Below are 16,367 nucleotides of genomic sequence, written 5' to 3'. Positions count from 1 at the left end.
ACCCAGATGTCCATGCAAAGTTTCTGGCTGATTTTGAATTAAATAAACAATCATAGCAAAAAACATACAACAAGTAATAATATAAATGAATGAATATATCTTAAAGCAAGTAATGCTTAGATTGAATATGAAAATCAAGCTTAAAACAAACAGAAATTAAATAAACAATCAATGCAAACAAACATACAATTGATATTAATGTAAATGAATAAATAAATCTGAAAAAAGAGTGAAACTTAAATTGAATATGCAAATCAAGCTTGAAACAAACAAAAATAACTACAAACAAGACTTTGGGTATTGCCTCCTTCTCTCACTGATAAAGTCTAAAACCTATTGCATCATTGGCACTTTACTGAAAACTATATGTGTGTTGAACAGTGTTGGAAAGTATAAACAAAATAAAACTGAATATTTGATATATAATGATACAAATTGTTGAAAGATTCATCAGTTCAAGATTTATTTCACTGTAATTTCATTTTATTTTCAATGCTGTAAGAACTGGAAAAGAAAATTTTTGTAATATAATTCGTTTTCAGTGAAGCGCCAATGATGCTGTATGCTTTTGGTTTTGATTTACAGTTAAGGAAGGAGGCAGTATCCAAATTCTTGTTTGTAATGAAACTATATTTGTCTTGAACAACTTTAGAAAGAACTAATTAATTAAACTGAACATTTGATGTATAGTGATATTAATTGCTGAAAGCTGATCAGTTCAAAATTTTACTGTAATTTTAATATTTATTTTCAATATTAAGTACAAAATAAAATTTTTGTAATAAATTGGTTTTCAGTAAAAAACCAATGATGCAGTAGGTTTTAAACTTTTACAGCAAGAGAAGCAGGCAATACCCAAACTCTTGTTTGTAGTGATTGTAACTGTTTCAACTGTTTCTGATGGAAGTGTGTTCTAAGTCTTCCACACTTGGCTAGGTAGAGTTTTAGCCTAATCTTTTCTGTGAACATGGTGGGTATATTTTGTGTTGGTGTTGACGGGTACTAGTGTATTCTGTAAAAGTGAAAAGTAAGTTGGAGTGGTATTATTAATGTTCTTAACAATGCGGAATGTATTTATTAGGTTGGCTCTATCACATCAGAACTGAAGACTAGGCCACTGAAGTCTTGGAATTCTCTGGTGGTAAGGTAGATCTGTAAGGAAAGGTATGAGTTTGGTGGCCCTACATTGCACTCTATCAACCCTCTCTCTATCTCTATTATTATTATCTCTCTATCTCCATACTGATGAGTAATGTTCAAGTATTGGATGAACAATCAATACATAAACCAAAATCAATGAACAAAGATTAAACTTAGAAAATGTATGCTTTAGATGAAGTAATTGGTAATTTGCCTAGGTAATTTACCCAGTTGCAACCAAGTTGGTCATTCATTTTTACAAAGATATCATATTCAGAGGAGGACAGTGAGTGGCATTGTGCACACAACCATTGGTCACATTTATCACACTGTATAGTGCAAAAATTGTTGTCTAGCAAACACCAGCAACAGTACATTTATCTATGCCTTTTTCAGGAGTAGTTGGTTTCTGATGTTTGTTACTTTGGGGAGGGGGCAACCCACTGGCAATAGGCTACTATACTGGCTGTAAATTCAAAACTACCAACAGGTGTGCAGATTCTATAATCTATAGTCAAGTAGACTAAGGCTACCCAGACTATTCACAATCAGTGGACAAATGATAGTGGTAAGAAAAATGTTGTTGAAAGAAAAATTTATTGTGCAAAATTTTCAAAACAAACAATCATGGAAACAAATAGTCAACTGAAGTTTATTAATAGTTACTTGATTGATCTCAGCTTAGTTCTCAGTTTAATTCTAAGCTCAGTAGCAGGGACTTTCCCTACAGATACCTCTGGATGACTATTTATGATGACTATGGTGGTACTATTCACAATCAACTGTAGGAACATTACCAATTCTAATAATTCAGCAATAAAGAATGTATGGTTCATCAGTGAAAAATACAAAGCTTTTGGGACATTCAGGGAAACAACCATTTTGATGATTTCAAAGCTCCTCAATAATTCTGAACTGACCATCTTAGCTTGTTCACTCAAAGACTTACTTTCTTCTAGCACAACATCTAAGTCTTGTACAGATACAGCTCTGATTAGTGGCACTTTTCATTATTATTCCTGTAATCTAAGAACATAAATTTATAGATCTGGCAAACACTATAAGGGCTTATTTACCAATGTTTCACTTAACTAGTTAATTTTTTTATCATAGCCACAGCATTACAAGAATAAAAATATAGGGGAACCGGAACTAATTCCAGAAGAACTCTAGATAATGCATTGGTAGTATCCAATAAATAATCAGGAAACATTACATTTTGACTTAGATCAGATAGAAAATTTTCAAAACTGCTCATATGCAACAACATTAAGGAACAATCTCTGATTCAATGAATGACAATAAAAAAAATTAAGCAAAAAAAATGGCTTTTAATTTTAATAAAGCAGTGAAACAATAAATAAACACTTAATTAAAAAATACTTAGAATATTTTGGCCCCATGCCTAGGAGCCTTTCTCAACAGAAAAAAAAAATGTTCTTTTAAAAAATAACACACATACAAATACAACAACTAAACACATGAAGAGAAGAAAAAAAAATATATAAATAAATAAGTAAGAAACCAACTCACAGTGCTGGAAGTTTTGTTTAATATGTGAGTTTGTTTCTTACTTACTATATATTTTTTTCTCTCTATTCATATGTTTAGTTGTTTTATTTCTATGTGTGTTATTTTTTTAAAGAAATTTTTTTTCTGTTGAGTAAGGCTCCTGGACGTGGGGCCAGAATATTTTGAGTATTTTTTAATTAAGTGTTTATTTGTTGTTTCACTGCTTTATTAAAACAAAAACCCATTTTATCTTGCATAATTTCTCATAAATGGAAAAGCAGTGTGGTCTAAGAAATTATTTATGAAATTTATAATTTCTCACAAGCTGAAATCTTCTCTGAAAGACTTACTTTCTTCTAGTAAAACAATCTAATTGTTGTATATATACAACTCTGACTAATGGCACTTTTCATTAGTTATCCCTGTAATCTATAATTCTACATAATTAAAGCATCTACTAAAACAGATGTTTTGTTTGATATACATTTGCTTTTATGGTAATATATGGCTCATTTTTCACTTGACTTGGAAAAATTGACTCCACTTTAACTAAAATATTTCCTTTTGATAACTATCCCAGTATTGTTTAAAAAAAAGTAACTAATTTTTACTTTATTGGGCTTCATTTTCAGCTAGTACATTCAAATTTTCCCTGTAGGAAAACTTTATGATGGTTTAAAAACTTAGAAAAAAGGGATCAAAGTTTGGGATATAGCATAAGGTTATATCTATCAAATAATAGTATCAAATATATAATATAAAGTAGCAACCATTATCTTTTTAAAGCAGCATACAATGGCAAATTGAATGGTACCAAATGCAAAGGACTGCTGACTTTTTTTTAAAGTTCTATAATAATGAACCATCTGTCCTGAACAGGGAACAATTCATTAAAGGGTTTCAAACTAACCATTGCTCAAGAGAATAAAAAACAACAACAACTTAGCATGATGAGCCATGTATCTCCATACACTTTGATATCTCAAGGGCTTAAAAAGGAATATACAAAAGCAGCTATTATTATGTTACAAAAGAGCATCAAAAGCTGCATTGAGTGGTTTACTCATTTTTTAGCAACATAACTAACACAAACATTGTGAAGTGTAATGACATCTTTGAATGGGAAGCTGAATAGCATATTTGGTAAAATTCTAGATAAAGAGCTTTTTGCTGACTTGAAAATATTCCCAATGCCAATTTTGGTTAATGAAATCCAAAAAGTTACACTGTTTTTATTTTGGATTTGGTAAAAATAGGTATCAACTCATCTAGCTGAATTAAAGACTTTGAACAATACTGAATTAAAAATAACTACTAGCTTTTAACTGAAAGTAAAGAATGTCCCATGTATTTTAAACAAACAGAAATTGTACAGAATCTTTATATTAAAGCTTTACTACTGCATTATAGAAAGAGTTTCTAACTGACAAATATAAACATTTGGCAATTTCATTTAACTTTTGGGTTTAAATAAATTTTAAATTAATTGAAACAACAAACAGGCCATGATTTTTGAATTGAATATGGCTTTAATCTAGTATAATCTATACAGGTCTAGTCAGTGTAGCTGTGCTACTTCACACCCCCCCCCCCCCAAAAAAAAAATCTTAAATATCTGGACACTTTTTATTCAACTTATATTTTTTTTTATTAGTAGGCTGTCTATGATTTAGACAGCAAACTTCATTTTGAATTTAAGATCCCATGTTCAAAATTGGGCAACATTTTCTAAGTTTAGGCTCAAGCTTAAAATTTGTGTCTCAGATTTGGCTCTACTGTTGACTATCAGTGCATTTAAATTTTTTTATGTTGTAAATGATTGAGGCTGTTTAATACCACTCAGGATCACCCTATGTTATCCATTATAAACTTTTTCAGTTTGGGTGGAAAAATTATTCAGAATTGATTGAGTGTTCTTGCCATAACTTGTATGGCCTTGACAAGAGATCTAAATTAACAACAGATAACCTAAAATGAGCCTCTACTTTCTTGGAAATCTTAGAAAAGCCATTTCACTTCTCCTGTTTTGTACAAGAGATATTCAAATTTGATGAAACTTAAATAATTGGAAAGCATTTCTTTTGTTATTCTTTTTATTGAATAGAGCAGAATTTTCTTCTTAAACTCCAGAGAAATGCAGTCCCTAAGAATATTCTGGCATACCTGTTTGGAAAACATCAAAAATCAACTCAAAAGAATTACCATTGAATAACTTGACAGTTTTAGGAGTTTTCTATTATGCTAACTCCTTGATTGAAATCTTTGCTGACACAGTGTGAATGTACATTAGATAGAAAGCATTTTGCTTAACAATTAGTAAGAAATTCTATGCTTTCTTTGTTTTGAACTAGCCTTTCATAAGCTTTTTAAACTGCAAAATCTTTTAAGATCTTCTTACAGTTTTCACCAAAATTGCTTTGGGAGTTCCCTGTGGTGTTGAGAAAATTTGCTGATCCGCCCTTTGTCTTTGAAACTGTCAGCCAAAACAAAGGCTAAAAAAGAAAATTTATGGTATTGAACATCCTTTAGATATCCAAACTAATTATATACTTATTGAGGAGATTTAGACAAATCCAATGGTGACACAATCCTTTTTCTAGGTAGTATAGAGACTTTACACTAGTTCAACAGTTGAGAGTGGTGATTATCTACCTAACTACTAGGTATGTTACCCTAAACAATACATTTCTTTTGATGTTCATCATCTTTTGATGAATTGTTTATGTTAATAGACAGCTGCATTCTTGACCTGTGAGCAGCATTCATCCTATTTGACCACAAAAAACTAAGGATAACATGTGTTATTTGAAAATGATTTAAAAGCATGAATAGTAATGAATGTTAACATGGAAAAATGAATGTTAAATTTGAATTCAGGATGCAATTCTGAGTTTAGAGGTAAGTTTGTTTCTTAGCTACCTAAATAGTCTGTTAATATGAACATTACCCAAAACATGTTTAAAAAATTGTCATTTGAACCTGATTTTGAATTGGTAATTATTATTTCCCTTAGTCTTAGCAGTAAAATTTTATTTTGGAAACAAATTTGAAGGAATTTTTAAAGAGTCTGAAACCCCTTGAATTTTTTTTTAAAATTCTGGAATTTTTTTTAAATAGCCTAACATTTTAGGCTACCATTAAAGCTAGGGAAAATAATAATTAGCCTACCATTTCCTGAATCAGATATAAATGGTTATTGTTTCTCAAAAACATATTTTTCTGAAGAAAATATTCTGGTAAATATCTACCAAATCATATTATTGACTTATGCATAAAGTGAATATACAACTTGATGCTTTTTTTATGCTGATTACAAATATAATAATCATTTCTATCAGAAATGAATTTCAGCCCCCCCCCCCTATATATGACAATTCAGGGTATATTTTTCTACATTAGGGGGGGGGGCAAATTTTGTTTGATGTAAATGGGAGGTAAGTTTAAACTTTACCCCAGCCCCACCCCCCTAATGTAGAAATATATACCCTGAATTGGCATAGGCCTATATAGGGGGGGGGGGCTGAAATTCATTTCCAATAGAAATGCTTATTATATTCGTAATCAGCATAAAAAAGGAGGTCAATGTATACCAAATCATATTATTGATTTAGGACTAAAGTGAATAGGCCTACACCATTCGCTGCCTTTTTTAATGCTGATTACAGATATATTAAGTATTTCTATCGAAAATGAATTTCACCCCCCACCTATATATGCCAATTCAGGGTTAGGTTAGGTATAGCCTATTTCTATCAGAAATGAATTTCAGCCCCCCCCCCCCTATATCTTTACATTCCGGGTTAGGCTAGGTTTAGCCTATTTAGGGGGGGGGCTGAAATTAAGTTACGATGGAAATGATTAGTATATTCGTAATCAGTATAAAAAAAGGCATTGAATGGTGTATTCACTTTATTCCTAACTCAATAATATGATTTGGTAGATATTGACCAAAAAGGCATCAAGTGGTATATTCACTTTATGTGTAAATCAATAATATGATTTGGTAGTTATTTACCAATATTCTTAACCTTTATGTTACTCTGGGCAGTCAATATCTACCAAATCATATTATTGAGTTAGGACTAAAGTGAATGCACCATTTGATGCCTTTTTTTATGCTGATTACAAATATAATAGGGTAAGACACCCAGTAGTCGGACACTTTAATCACTTTGGAAACTTTTTGACATTTAAACTACTCTAATTACTGTATTATACCACCTAGAAACTTAATTTTTGTATAAAAAAATTTCTGAACAAGTAGGTTACTAATTCAAATAGTTTCACTTGTACAGCGCCTCCTATTTTTGAATTTACTAACAAGTGACAATTCTGCCTAAACTCAGACATACAAACGGCTCATTGTAAATAGTGATTAAAATAGTATAAAAGATTATGTCCAAGAATAGGCAGGTGGCTGACTACTGGGTGTCTTACCCTAATAAGCATTTATATCAGAATTGAATTTCAGCCCCCCCCCCCCATATATGCCATTTCAGGGTTAGGTTAGGGATCAATATCTACCAAATCATATTATTGAGTTAGGAATAAAGTGAATACACCATTCAATGCCTTTTTTTATGCTGATTACAAATATAATAAGCATTTCTATCGGAAATGAATTTCAGCCCCCCCTATATAGGCTATACCTAACCCAACCTAACCAAACCCTGAATTGGCATATATAGGGGGGGGGGGGGGCTGAAATTCATTTCTGATAGAAATGCTTATTATATTCATAATCAGCATAAAAAAATGCATCAAATGGTTTATTAACTTTTGTCCTAACACAATAATATGATTTGGTAGATATTGACCAGGTTAGGTTAGGAATAGCCTATAGGGGGGGGGGGCTGAAATTCATTTCCAATAGAAATGCTTATTATATTTGTAATCAGCATAAAAAAAGACATCGAATGGTGTATTCACTTTATTCCTAACTCAATAATATGATTTGGTAGATATTGACCCTCTGGGCTGTTTTGCAAATTGAAACTGAAATTTCTACCCAAGTGATTTTGAATTAGGGTAAAAGACTCCTTTTTGGGAAAGACCATATGCAATTCTTCTCAATTCCTCTTTGGTAACAAGGTGTAAGGGTTTAAGTTCTACATAATTTTGCTCAATGGGATGCTGGTTATTTACCTAGCCTAGGCTATGAAAGTGTAAAAAAGCATCAAGTGATATTTTCCCTTTCATTTTAGCAAACTTATGTTGAAAACAGCCAACTTAAACTCATCTGAAATGTTACTGGAATTGTCTTTTTGAATGACAAGTTTTATTGTGGGCTGACCTAGGCCTAGTCTATGTCAAAGTGACACCTAAGCTATTCAATCAATCTAGGCCTATAGGAGTCAACCTGAAACTTGAGATCACCTTTGAATTTAAGCTCATGTTTAGGCTCAACTGTAATTAGTGTACCAATTGACATATCGTGAATACTAGGCTACAAAATTCAATGGGCTACAGGTTCCAGGGAGTTGCTTGCTTCTTTTCTTTCTAGAACTGGATTGATGAATATTTTTGAATTTGGAACGTTGACACGTAAATAGGGTCAAATTGTCACTCCCTTCCAGATTTTCGCTGTAAATGTTTTACACTAAACTTGGCGGTCAATTTAAGAAATTGTATTTCAGTCGTTCAGCCCTTATTTAGTAACCAAAATAAGATTATAATTTAAGGCTTATTCTCACTATACATGTTTTTGGCCGTTATTAAATAAACCGCGTACTGTCTTCAATTTTCGACTAAAGATGACAATTTGGGCATTATTCGATAGCTGAGACTTAGAACCTGGCGATAACTGGCGATCTATCTCCTTAAAAGATGAATTATCGGTTTTTCACACTAATTTAAGACGTATATGGCTATGTAAGTTTGCACTTGAGCAATTTAATGAACTAGTTTTCATTTTAGGGGTCCTTGGTACTTTAAAAAAAAATTTCCAAAACGGAGGAAGTGCTAAAACATGGGGCATTAATAGCGCCTTCATTACTATAATATTGGCAGAAAATTTGACTTGTTTACAACGTTGGTTGATTCTTCTACTCTTAAGTGTTTCTTATGGTCTTAAAGGGCTAGGTACACGTACCTGATTTCGGGAACCGATTTCAGCATCAGTGGACAAACGATAGCGGTATGAGAAATTGGATGAAAGAAAAATTTATTGTGCGAGATTTTCAAAACAATAAATCATGGACATAAATAGTCAACTGGAGTTTATTAATAGTTGCATAATTCACCTCAGTTTAATTATCAGTTTAGTTCTCAGCTCAGTATCGGGGTCTTTCACCTCAGACATTTCTGGCTAACTGTTTATTTGTATCCCTATTTTGTTAATGTGATGATCATGATGAAAATCTGCGTTGATTTGTAAATCGGCACCAAAAACTAGAAAATTTTTCAAGCTCAAATCGACGCTGATTTCTTTTAAAATCGGTGCTGATTTCGGGAACTGATTTCAGCATCAGTGGACAAACGATAGTGGTAAAAAAATGTTGTTGAGAGAAAAATTTATTGCGCAAAATTTTCAAAACAAACAATCATGGACACAAATAGTCAGCTGAAGTTTATTAATAGTTGCTTGATTGATCTCAGCTTAGTTCTCAGTTTAATTTAAAGTGGGGTCTTTCACCACAAATACCTCTGGATGACTATTTACTTGTATCTCTATTTTTGTTTGTGATTATCATGATGAAAATCAGCGCTGATTTTATAAATCGGTGCCGGAAACTAGAAAATTTTTCAAGCTCAAATTGACGCCCATTTCCTTTAAAATCGGCCCTGATTTGGAAATCAGTTCCCGAAATCAGCTGCGTGTGCCCAACCCTTACAGGGCTGGGCACTTAGCCCTTCATCAAGACTGAGTCTTAGTCAAGACTCACTTTTGTACGAGCTAATTGATACTATGTTTTTTTTTTTTAGAAATATAGGGGCAAAATAAAAGAATAAATTGCCTATTAAGCTAGGATTTTAACATAGATAATTGAATTTTAGGTAAATATTTACCAAATCATGTTATTGACTTACAAATAAAGTGAATATACCACTCGATGCCTTTTTTTTATGCTCTTTACAAACATAATAATCATTTTTGTGGGAAATGAATTTTACCCGCCCCCCCCCTATATATACCAATTCAGGGTTTATATTTGCACATTAGGGGGATGGGGGTAAAGTTTAAACTTACCTCCCATTTACATCAGAAATGAAATATACCCCGCCCCCCTAATGTGCAAATATATACCCTGAATTGGTATATATAGGGGGGGGGTAAATTCATTTCCGAAAAAAATTACTATTATATTCGTAAAGAGCATGAAAAAGACATCGAGTGGTATGTTCACTTTATTTGTAAGTCAATAATATGATTTGGTAAATATTTACCGAATTTTAAATAGACTAGACTAATCTGAGTCAAATTAAAGCCCCTAAATGCACTATGAATCTAGAAAATAATCCCCTTGATCCTGGATCAATTAGGCTTGTTTAAGCCTAATTAAACTTACCTCCCATTTACATCAGAAATGAAATATACCCCGCCCCCCTAAGGTGCAAATATATATCCTGAATTGGTATATATAGGGGGGGGGGGTAAATTCATTTCCGAAAAAAATGATTATTATATTCGTAAAGAGCATGAAAAATACATCGAGTGGTATATTCACTTTATTTGTAAGTCAATAATATGATTTGGTAAATATTTACCGAATTTTAAATAGACTAGACTAATCTGAGTCAAACTAAAGCACCTAAATGCACTATGAATCTAGAAAATAATTCTCTTGATCCTGGATCAATGAGGCTTATTTAAGCAATTAACAACATACCACTAATTCCCTGGAATGAAAGGGATACAAAGAAATCAGGCAAATCTCAATTTATAAATTCATGAGCTACTTGTTTCTTTGAAAAATGACCATCAAAGGCAAATTTTGCATCCAGGGGTGCAGCTCAGGGGGGGGGAGACTCCCTTCCCCAAGGTTCGATTGTGTCTGCACACTGTGCAAACACCTTGGAATTTATTTTATGTTTTTAGTTTAATTTAGCTCATGTATCCGCATTTGTTGACACTCTGGATGATTTTGTCAGCACATTCTTTATATCCTCCCTCCTAAATCAGAACCCAAGCTGAGCCCCTGTTCTCATCAACTGTAAAATTCACACCAAATACCAGCCTTGTGACATCACCAAAGTTGAGCAATGTTCAACTCAAGCATTGTCTTTGTTTTGTATCTAGGATACAAAACAAATATTTTCGTTTCATTTTAGGTCTTATTTAATTACTGATAGTGATTCCTGCTATTTTTTGTGCTGAATTAATATTTGAATTTATTTCTACTTGTCTTAGAATTATTTTAGCTGTTTACTATTCTTTGAAAGACTTCTTTTGTGGACAAATTTTTTTTTAATTAATGCACGCAAAAAAAGACAATAAAAGTTTTGGTTTTCTTGGAACAGGAATAAAACCTTATTGCTCAAGGTAAATGCAAAAAATTTTTATATATTTTAACAAGGAATGACAACAATTCCAAAACCTTAAAAAGAACACACAACACTTTGAAGCTTAGTATATGTCGTTGTAAGAAATCAGACTTGCTGTAGTAATCAAATATCTTTGAACAGACTGCAGTATGAAAAGACATTGAATTGCGGAAAGAGCAAAAAACGGTTAGTTGCAAAAATATTTGTGAATATTTTAACAAGGGATTACAACAATTCAAAGGCCTCAAAAAATTAAACCAAAAGTTTGAATCTTAGTAGAAATCCTTGTTAGACATTAAATAAAAAAAAACAAGTTTTTGAAACTGAAAGTAAGGAGCGACATTAAAACTTAAAACGAACAGAAATTATTCCGTATATGGAAGGGGCTTTCCCCTCTTCAACGCCTCGCTCTTTACACTAAAGTTTGACTCTGTCTCACAACTTTATTTTTTAAAATAAAAAAAAACTTTAGCGTAAAGAGCGAGGCGTTGAGGAGGGGAAAGCCCCTTCCATATACGGAATAATTTCTGTTCGTTTTAAGTTTTAATGTCGCTCCTTACTTTCAGTTTAAAAAACTTGTTTTTTCATTTAATTTCTGATCGTTTTTTTGTTAATGCAGCTTTTATTTTGGCTCACCTTCATTGAATAAGAAAACAAAATTTGCATAAAAATTTTACTTTTCTTTTGCTAAATGGCTGTCTCTAAATTTAGTTCTGACGTAATTTACAAATTAACTTACGTAACAAACGTCTATATTCGTATATTTTTCTTCTGGCAAAAATACAAAGTTGCAGATTTTTGCAGATATGAGCTTGAAACCTATGTAATGAGGTTTTTTGATACGCTGAATCGGACGGCGTGATTTTCATTAAAATTCTTTCACTTGTAGGGGACGTTTCCCCCCACTTTAAAAAATCAGGTAAATTTTCTCAGGCTCGTAGCCCTTTGATGAGTAATACTAAACTTAATAAAATTTATATATTTAGACTCAGCATTATAAGCCCATTCTTTTGATACATTTACTGACATCAAAATTCCGTTTTTAAAAATTTCGATTACTATTGAGGCGTATCGCTTGTTTTTATTATTATTACGTATATGCTATTACGTATATGAGGGGGTTATCCCCTTAGTCAATACCAACGCTCTTTACGTTAAAAGTTAAAACAATTTTAAGCCACAAACCCCTGAATCACAAAGGCCGTTTAATTAGAATAGATAGCTCTTTTGAAAGCACTAAAAAAAAGAACTGTAGCGTAAAGAGCGAGGTACTGACTTGGAGGAGAACCCCCTCATATACGTGATAATTTCTGTTCGTTTTAAGTTCTAATGTTGCTTCTTACTTAGTTGAAAAAAACTGTTTTTTTTAATTTAGTTTCTGATTGTTTTTTAAATAATGCTTGGAAATCCGGCGCCCCCTTCATAGAAATATCCCTTACCCCAAACAAACATCCTCCACGGAAAGATTCTCCCGGGTAACCCCCTCCTTCAGCCCCCCCCCCACCAGAAAAAATCCTTCCTGAAAATGTCTGTATACTTCCCAATAGCCAATACAATATGTAAGCAATGGGCGAAGCTCATAGCTTGAAGCCCTTCCCCTGTGTGTGGGGGATAAAAGACATATTTATTACATTTTCGACCATGTTGAACAAAATGGCTACCTCAAAATTTTAATTGGGTGACTTTGGGAAAAAAATGAGCGTGGGAGGGGGCCTAGTTGCCCTCCATTTTTTTGGTTACTTAAAAAGGGAACTAGAACTTTTAATTTCCGTTCCAATGAACCCTCCCACAATATTCTGTGACCACTGGGTCGATACGATCACCCTGGGAAAAATAAAAAAAAAAAAAAAAAACCAAATAAAAACGCATCCGCGATCTTTCTTCTGGCAAAAAATGCAAAATTCCACATTTTTGTAGATAAGAGCTTGAAACCTCTACAGTAGGGTTCTTTGATACGCTGAATATGATGGTGTGATTTTCATTAAGGTTCTATAACTTTTAGGGGGTCTTTCGCCCTTTTTTCGAAAATCAGCCAAAGATTCTCAGGCGCGTAACTTTTGATGGGTAGGACTAAACGTGATTAAACGTATATATTTGAAATCAGCATTAAAATCTAATTCTTTTGATGTATCTATTTGTATCAAAATACCGTTTTCTAGAGTTTCGGTTACCATTGAGCCGGGTCGCTCCTTACTTACAGTTCGTTACTACGAACTGTTTGATCAAACTTGCTGTAATAATAAAGCATCTTTGAATAGACTTTAGTACTAAAAGAGATTTAATTGCGTAAAGAGCAAAAAAACTGATAATTGCAAAAATGTTTGTGTATATTTTACCAAGGAATTACAACAATTCAAAAACCTTAAAAAATTAAATGAAAAGTTTGAAGCTTAGTAGTAATCGTGGCTATAAATCGGACTTGCTGTATTAATCAAATATCTTTGAATAGACCGCAGTAGGAATAATAAAACCAAAAGTTTGAAGCTTAATAGAAATCATTGCTAGAAATTGGACATGCTGTAATTACCAAATATCTTTGAATAGACCTCAGTAGGAAAAAACATTTAATTGAGAAAAGAGCAAAAAAAACTGGTAATTGCAAAAATATTTCTATATATTTTAACAAGGGATTGAAACAATTCAAAAACCTTAAAAAGTAAAACCAAAAGTTTTAGTAGAAATCGTTATTAGAAATTGGACTTGCTTTAATAATCAAATATTTTTTTAAATACAGCAGTATGAAAAGACAACAAGTTGTCCGCAGTTAGAGGACAAGCGACAATGAGATCAAACAGCTCTTGGTAACGAACTGTACAGTAAGAGCGACTCGTCTCAGTAGTAGCTGAAATTCTAAAAAACGGAATTTTGATACTAATACATACATCAGAAGAATTATATTTTTACGCTGATTTTGAATATATAATTTTCGTCAAATTTAATGTTACCAATCAAAAGTTACGAGCCTGAGAAAATTTGCCATAATTTTCGAAAAAAGAGGAAAATAACCCCTAAAAGTCATAAAATCTTAACAAAAATCAAACTATCAGATTCAGTGTATCAGAGAACCATACTGTAGAGGTTTCAAGATCCTATCTGCAAAAATGTATTAAATCAAACAGTTCGTGGCTATAAGAAAGAGCTGTGTAATAGCTGATTTTAAAGAAAATTGCTGTATATAGAAATGTTTTGTAATTAGCAAAAATAATTATTATTATAAAATAAATTTTTTCGATATCATACAGTTCGTGGTAACGAACTGTATAGTTAGAGTGATTCGCCTCAATAGTAACCGAAACTCTAAAAAACGGAATGTTGATACCAATAGATACATCAAAAGAATGAGATTTGTATGATGATTTTAAATATGTAAGTTTCAGCAAGTTTAGTCTTAGCCTTCAAAAGTTATGCGTCTGAGAAAATTTGCCTTATATTTTAAAAAAGCGGAAAACACAAAAATGTGGTTTTTTCTCAGTTCAGGGTCACTAAAGTTATTATATAAACTGAAAAAATATTTATGGTATGCGAGAAATAATTTGAATATTTCAATTCAAACTATAAAAATACATTAAATTTTAAAATTAGTTTTATTACTCGTTAGGTTCTAACTACCCGACTCCCCGACTTAATGTGTGTTTCCATACAAAAATTTAATTTTTTTATTTTAGTTTTTAGTTCAAAATCGCTAAAGATATTATGTAAACTTCAAAAATATATATGATATCTGAGCAATAATTTTAATCTTTTAATTCGACTAGAAAAATACCTAAAAATTTTAAAATTAGTTTTATTTTTCGTTACATAAAAGATCGATACTGTAAATAGAATTTTGTAAGTATTATTGATATTATGTTTTAATTCATAGCTGAATTACAAACTAAAAGAAATCGACCGCAGGTGGTCTTAAACCACCAACTTTTCGGGTAAGGCCGACCGTGCAATCTACTAGCACCACAACATCATTTAGTAAAGTTGTAAAATTAGCAATATGACACATAAAGGATCGAAAAAGTTCATTATAAATGGGGACTATGTAATTTTCATCGGATATAGCTGAAACCTAGTAAATCATGGTTAAAGCGGTAGCCAGACATTTCGTGGTAACAAAATGTATAGTAAGAGCGACCTGTCTTAGTATAACCGAAACTCTAAAAAACAGAATTTTAACATCAATTGATCCATCAAAAGAATTGGATTTTTATATTAAATATATAAGTTTCATCAAATTTAGTCCTACCCATCAAAAGTTAAGAGCCTGAGAAGATTTGTCTTATTTTAAGAAAAGGGAAAAGCACCCCCTAAAAGTCATAGAATCTTAATGAAAATCACACCATCAGAGTTAGCGTATCAGAGAACCGTGACTGTAGAGTTTTCAAGCTCCTATCTGTAAAAATGTGGAATTATGTTGTTTGCCAGAAGAAAGATCACGGATGAGTGGTTGTTTGTTTGCCTTTTTCCCCAGGGGTGATCGTATCGAACCAGAAGTCCTAGAATTTTGCGAGAAGGCTTATTTGAACGGAAATTAAAATTACTGCTGCCTTTTTAAATCAAAAAACAAAGAAAAATGAAAAAAAATCACTTTTTACAAGAAACGAATTTTTTATGTCTTTACATGATTTGATGCGCAGTCTTTTCAAAGATGTTTGATTTTTTTAAGCAATCATAACCATATATGAAGTAGCCTAATAAGTGTCATGACGTAGTATCTAACACTGATTGTGTACTAATAACCAAGATGAGCATTAATAAAGTCGAATAATATTTCAAGCGTAAATATTTCAAGCGTTATGTGACGTAATGAGTGACGTTACGTAAAAATTTTATTTTTGTTTTTTAGTTCAGAATCGCCAAAGCTATAAACTGCAAAAATATTTATGGTATCGGAGCAATAATTTTAATCTTCTAATTTATCATGGTTAAGATTGATTAATGATGTCAATCGTAGGTTGTAGCCAGGTCATCTCTTACTATTCTAATTAAGAAAAAAACATAGGCTTTTACCTGTTTGTAATCCGGGTTACAGCGGTAACTTGCAACCTAGTTAGAGACGATCACGTCCAATGTTAAGAAACATAATAACCCCATAACTCCTAAAAATTGAGCCAAATCAAAACAAAAATTACAAAATTAGAACCATCTTGTCCAAAATCCCTATATAGGAAACTTTCTGTCCCTTGGCTTGAACAGCAAGGGAAATATATTTGCTTGAAAATCAAGAATTGTGGCAGCTACTA

General features: G+C 32.1%; 1 protein-coding gene across 1 annotated transcript in view; it reads right to left on the bottom strand.

Moving 5' to 3' along the window:
* LOC148940921 (uncharacterized) overlaps window positions 1-8,146 on the bottom strand; it is a 40,663-nt gene extending 32,517 nt beyond the window's left edge. Inside the window, exon 1 of the mRNA XM_089105505.1 lies at window positions 8,029-8,146. Within this exon, the coding sequence (XP_088961631.1) occupies window positions 8,029-8,083 (55 nt within the window). The 5' untranslated portion in view covers window positions 8,084-8,146. The remainder of the gene's footprint in view (window positions 1-8,028) is intronic.
* Between the last annotated feature and the right edge of the window lie 8,221 nt (window positions 8,147-16,367).

This window comes from Artemia sp. Qi Xiang Cuo, chromosome 19 (genome assembly GCF_049724085.1).
Source record: "Artemia sp. Qi Xiang Cuo chromosome 19, ASM4972408v1, whole genome shotgun sequence".
Taxonomy (NCBI): domain Eukaryota; kingdom Metazoa; phylum Arthropoda; class Branchiopoda; order Anostraca; family Artemiidae; genus Artemia; species Artemia sp. Qi Xiang Cuo.
Note: the sequence above shows the minus strand (reverse complement) of the source record. Positions and strands in the feature narration are given on the sequence as shown.